This window comes from Sinocyclocheilus anshuiensis, unplaced genomic scaffold (genome assembly GCF_001515605.1).
Source record: "Sinocyclocheilus anshuiensis isolate Anshui unplaced genomic scaffold, SAMN03320099.WGS_v1.1 scaffold49, whole genome shotgun sequence".
Lineage (NCBI taxonomy): Eukaryota > Metazoa > Chordata > Actinopteri > Cypriniformes > Cyprinidae > Sinocyclocheilus > Sinocyclocheilus anshuiensis.
In genome coordinates, this window is record NW_015539863.1 from 1,519,221 (window position 1) to 1,524,995 (window position 5,775).

The following is a 5,775-nucleotide window of genomic DNA, read 5'->3' on the forward strand; positions in this document are numbered from 1 at the left end:
ATATTGTGGGGGGGGGGGGGAGGTTATATGGTTAGATTTTTTGCATTATTTTAATTACTACTGATCCATGATCAGAACAGATCTTTTGTACCACCATTTGAGAACCACTGCTCAGAAACATTTATATAAAAGATGTAAAAGGTAGAAGAACACTCTTTCTACCTTGGGTTCCTGTGGGTCCTTGGATTCCAGGAGATCCGGGGTCACCAAAAGCTCCAGGAGATCCAGCTGCACCAACAGGACCAAGTCTACCCACTGGCCCTCTGAGTCCTTTGGGACCTAGAGAATTTTCAGAGGAATTGAAATTGGAGTTAAAAGGTTAAATAACTGACTTTCAGTTTCATATTTCTTACTTCTTTCTTATCTTCTGCAAAGGCAATAAAAAAACACTCACCTGGGAATCCTGGACTGCCTGGCAGGCCTGGCATTCCTTCCTGACCAACAAACCCATCAAGACCTGGTGGGCCCCGTTCACCCAATGGCATACTGTCGGTTATGTTACGTGGGACCACAGTACCTGGACGTCCCTTAGGACCGGGAAAACCTGAGAGGACAATAAGCAAAAGCTGATGTTTCAAGAATGCTCATGATTTATTAATGTTAGCTAACTTTTTTTTAAAGATTTAAAATGCCTACTGACCCTTTAATCCTTTGGGTCCATTCCTGCCATAATCTCCTGGTTCTCCAGGGAACCCTGGTGGTCCACGTACACCACTAAAGCCAGGGTCACCACTTTGTCCTTGTAAATCCAGACAGCACAAAAATGAATAAATTCCAATTAACAAAATATGGGAGCACAGTTAAAGAGACGGAAAAATATTAAAACAGTAGAAAAGATACCTTTAAAACCAGGACTGCCTTGAAATCCAGGCGCTCCAAAACCACCGGGGTCTCCACGTGGTCCTGGTATTCCTGGTCGCTCAGGAAGTCCGGCATCTCCCCTGTCTCCTTGGACTGTTCCAGGGCCTGGTAGACCAGGTAGGCCAGGAGGGCCTAAGGGACCTACAAAAGATCCAGTTCAACTGATTTCAATGCATCACAAGAACTATGGGCAACTGCAAAAGGTTACAAGTTCATGCTCAAAGAGAAACAGATCTAAGAGGAAATATAATTGCTAGTCCTCTAGATCAAACATCTTTTTGTTTTAGATGTATATCAAAACAAAGATGAGAACAGAGAGTACAGAAATGTCCTGTACCTTCTCGTCCATCTAATCCCGGAAGTCCAGGGTCTCCGGGAGGACCAGGGATATTAGAAGGACTAGGTGGGCCAGGGGGGCCAGGATTACCAGGGAAGCCTCTCAAACCAGAGGCGCCTGAAAACCAAGATTTCATAATCATTAAATACAAACATGCAAATTGAAAGAGAAACTAAGCTGGATGGAGAAGCAATGGCCCCATGATTGGTTTGTAAATATATATGCATTTAGAGTTTTTCTACATTTATATTTTTCCCTTATTTTAAAGGTGCCATAGAATGCATTGATACAATATTTTAAATTGTTCTCTGATATCTACATAGAAGGTATGTGGCTTAGGTAAGGGCAAAAAATCTCCAGAAACGGTTTTACATGTCCATTTACAACCCTAGGATTTGTCCCTAGAATGAAATGGTCTGTTTTTACCTTATTTGGAAGGGTCATGAATAATAATGTTGAGCTCTGCTCTGATTGGCTGTTTCACAGTGCGGCTCATTTCGGTAGTTCACACAGCAGGAAGGAAACACAGGGAAAATATATATTTCAATACTGTCTCTCGCAGTTATATCGTTGGGTAATTATACTGTATATAAAATGCGGGCATCAGGGAGCCGCTATTAATTTGCGGGGCATTAAAACAAAATTCGACTGCACGATCACTTTTTACTTTCACTTTCGAGATTTGCTATCGCACATGCTCGGTGTAAACTACAGCGGCAGTACTTACCACACATTTTACAAGATCAGATGCTTGTCAGTGGTGCTCAGGATCTGTAAATCATTCGCCATCATCCTCAGTCATCTCTCCTTACTCTGTTTATGTGGTAAGTGAAATCTTATGTACTGTAATGTAACAGGCTACTGCTAGCAAGCAGCTAACCATGTCCCTTTAGTGGCTCGCGCTATTTTATTAGAACACGCGTTATTTGCTTTCCGTACCTTTCTGAATACTGAATACCCATCCCTGCACATCACATCCCCTGCACAGCCTGGAACATAACATTTATTTCCATGATCTGCCATTTTCGCTATTATCCTCGCTTGTTTCTTCACAATACCTGCAGAACTTCTGATGGTTCGGCTGTGCAGGTCCAGCTGGCATAGAACATGGGCGGGTATATGCAAATGTTGGAGGCGTACATATTAGTGATCCCGACTGTAACGTCACAGTCGGTGTTATGTTCTGATTCGCCTATTTTTCAGTGGTCTTTTGAATGCACAAGATTTACATAAGAAGGAGGAAACAATGGTGTTTGAGGCTCACGGTATGTCATTTCCATGTACAGAACTGTTATTATTCAACTACGCCAAGGTAAATACAGTTTTCCATTCTATGGCACCTTTAAGAGTTTCAGATATAGCCAAAGGTCTTGGTGAGGTTAATTGCATGTTCAGTGGTCCATACACATGATTCTCCTCACCAGTGTCTCCTCTGGATCCTTTTTCTCCAGGGCGCCCAGGTGCTCCGGGCTTTGATGAGCCTCTCTCCCCCTTCAGGCCATTCACACCAGAAGCTCCAGTCCGACCACCTTCAGTCACACCTGAGGACATATGTTAAATAAATGAGCATTCACTAGTTTGTTCATGTTTAAAGTCTAATGTAGAACCTTATAATCAGAGGTTCATCTAATAATGTACCTGGAACTCCAGACAAGCCCTTGGATCCTGGAAGACCATTGAGTCCATCTAAACCAGGTGATCCTGGAAAACCTGAAGTAAGATTTGAAACAGGCTATTTCAGAAATGGCAACATGCTGGGTTCTATTAGTGTGTAGAAAGATGAATGACTACAGCTGAAAAACATATGTTTTAGCAATATCTAATGGCAAAATGGTACAAGTTCTTGTTTAACCTTTCTCTCCTGGTGAACCTGGAGCTCCAGAACGGCCTAAATCTCCATCACGCCCCTTCTGTCCTGGATAACCAGGGAGACCCCTAATGCCTGGGAGGCCTGGTGAGCCTATAAACAAATACAACAATAAAAATAAAATTAGGGAAGCTGCTGATGTAAAAGCTGAAATAATTTCAACAGCATGAAGTGTGGATCCAAACTTCCACGTACCACCAAATCCAGGTGCTCCCGGCTCTCCAGGAAAACCTTTCTGGCCTTGAAATCCCAATATTCCTGGGAAACCAGGATCACCTGGTTCACCAGGAAGTCCTGGACCACCTAGTTATGAAAGGTAAAGGGCAAAAATCTATTTAAGAAATCAGACTGGAATTTACATTATTAAAATGAAATATAGTACAAAAAATAGAAGAGTTTATAAACCATATACATACTAAGAACCTGAAAAAATGTCTTTCTAACCTGGGAATCCAGGATTTCCAATCACACCCTTTGGTCCAGGGGGTCCAGATAATTCATATGAATCACCTTTCTCACCTTAAAGACAATGTTTACAGGCATCAGACTACTATTCAACTACTTGCATTTGCCATACGTATTGTAGGTCAGAAATAAGATACATTATTATTATTATGCTTGGCATTGACAATCACAGAGATCTCACCTTTGCCACCAGATTGTCCTGGAGTTCCTGGGAACCCTTGAACCCCAGGTACACCATCATCACCCTGCAATGGAGAACAACACGAAAAATAAGAGACAATGTATATTTCAATTCATAACATATTTTGACAAGTGCAAGTATGAGACCATGTTAGACCCGTTGCTGATAACAGTATTAGTACTGCTGCATCCATAGTAAAATTGTATACATATACTGTACTTGTGGCCTGAATACAGGATACTTACACTAAGGCCTGGTAAGCCAGGGAAGCCCATAACTCCAGGTGAACCTTTGGGACCAGGGAAGCCAAAGGAGCCAGGAATACCTGGGAGTCCAGGCTGGCCAGGAAAACCTTTTGCTTGGTCTGCAACACCAGGTAATCCAGGAAAGCCTTGACGTCCAGGTGACCCTGGAAAACCCTTATCACCTGTTAAAAAGAAAAAAAAACCATTTTGTTTTACTGAGATTCTAATGACTGAATGATTGGTTCTTTTATCACAAGCTTAAATGAAAATATTAAGTCATTAATAACTCCACTGAATAACTCTACAGAACAGCTCAACATCACAAGTCCATGAACACCTTTATGCCACTAAACAGCATGGATTCATCATTAGAATCTAAGGAACTGAGGTCTAGTTGGATGGTCTGTCCACTTTTTGTACCTCTTGGTCCTGGGAAACCAGGCAGTCCACCATCTCCTGGTTCACCTTTTTGACCCTTTTCCAGCTGCTCTACTGGAAGCACCGGAGAGGGTCCTGGAAGACCAGGAGTACCACGTTCCCCTTTAAAACACAAACATATATCCATTAATTTAGTACATTAATTGTATTACTGTAGTGCATTTTAAAATATAATTACAATAAACTATTTTATATCTTTGTTCTTTCTGAAGTTCTGAAATCTTTTTTGAGTGCCTTCTATGGTTTCACTTAACTAAAAATCCACAATCAAATGTCCTGCAAGTGTCATCAATATACCTTTGGTTCCTCTTGATCCAGTTCCTCCAGGTAAGCCATCCTGCCCAGCAAAGCCAGGTAAACCTTTAACACCTGGGCCACCTGGGACTCCAGGAGAACCAGGTAAACCTGGGAACCCCAACAATCCAAGAGACCCCTTCTCCCCTTGAACACAGATAACAAAATATCTACATTATGATAATTAAAAGTAAAATGTGCTCATTAGACTATTTTATGCTATCTGAAACAATCTCTGAGATGCTTGTTTGATGTCTTTGTAATAATGCACAGCATAACAAATTTCAATAGTGTGGTTTTAGAGATAGTAGAAGCATGTTAAAATGACTGCACAAGTGAATCTAGAATAGCTTCTATCAGCAATATAACTCAAAGTCAAATCAACTTAAATAGTAATCTCTTTCTGCAATATCATACCCTTTACTCCTGGTCTTCCAGGTATGCCGGGACGTGTCCCAATGCCAGGGGGTCCAGGAGGTCCCCTAAATCCCTGTGAACCTGGGATGCCAGGAAGTCCTGGTACACCCTTTATTCCACCAGGCCCTTGAGGCCCTGGATCTCCTCTCACACCCTTCAGCCCTGGGAAACCTGTGGAGGAAAAAAATCGTTAAAATATAATATAGGCATTAGCTCTGAAAGTGCCTAGAAATTATTTGGATTTCACTGAAATAAATTCCATTAAGATTTTTTTTTTATACGAGTAAATAAACACAATACTGTGCAGGTGAACACACTTACCCACTAAAGAAATACTTTAAAGACAGCATGCAGTGCTTTAAATAACAGGTAATTAAAGAAAAAACAAGCAAATTCTAATGAATTTTGCAAAAAAAAAAAAAAAAACATTTACTGATATTTGTTGTACTGGATGAACACAACATATTTCACAATTTGTGGAAATGTCAGTTTAATGTAAAGTCTAATTATAGACTGAATGTACAAGAAGCTGGAACATGACTAACGTCTCGGTTACTTGTGTAACCCTCGTTCCCTGAAGGAGGGAACGGAGATGTTACATCAGTCGTGACTGACGAATTGGGATCTCGCCCGAGAGCCCAATCACCTTCGAGTGTTAACTAAACAAGCC

The 5,775-nt window shown here is 41.3% G+C and overlaps 1 protein-coding gene across 2 annotated transcripts in view; it reads right to left on the bottom strand.

Annotated features, from left to right (window-relative positions):
* LOC107684949 (collagen alpha-6(IV) chain-like) overlaps positions 1-5,775 on the bottom strand; it is a 125,749-nt gene that overhangs the window by 11,017 nt on the left and 108,957 nt on the right. For both annotated transcript variants that reach the window (XM_016481341.1, XM_016481342.1), the window contains exons 29-43: positions 5,106-5,276; positions 4,692-4,835; positions 4,377-4,496; positions 3,957-4,138; positions 3,712-3,775; positions 3,510-3,584; positions 3,261-3,368; positions 3,051-3,158; positions 2,837-2,908; positions 2,620-2,739; positions 1,199-1,315; positions 841-1,002; positions 641-739; positions 395-544; positions 163-279 (exon numbers count right to left, since the gene is read on the bottom strand). In XM_016481341.1, coding sequence (XP_016336827.1) covers positions 163-279; positions 395-544; positions 641-739; positions 841-1,002; positions 1,199-1,315; positions 2,620-2,739; positions 2,837-2,908; positions 3,051-3,158; positions 3,261-3,368; positions 3,510-3,584; positions 3,712-3,775; positions 3,957-4,138; positions 4,377-4,496; positions 4,692-4,835; positions 5,106-5,276 — 1,809 coding nt within the window. The remainder of the gene's footprint in view (positions 1-162; positions 280-394; positions 545-640; positions 740-840; positions 1,003-1,198; positions 1,316-2,619; positions 2,740-2,836; positions 2,909-3,050; positions 3,159-3,260; positions 3,369-3,509; positions 3,585-3,711; positions 3,776-3,956; positions 4,139-4,376; positions 4,497-4,691; positions 4,836-5,105; positions 5,277-5,775) is intronic.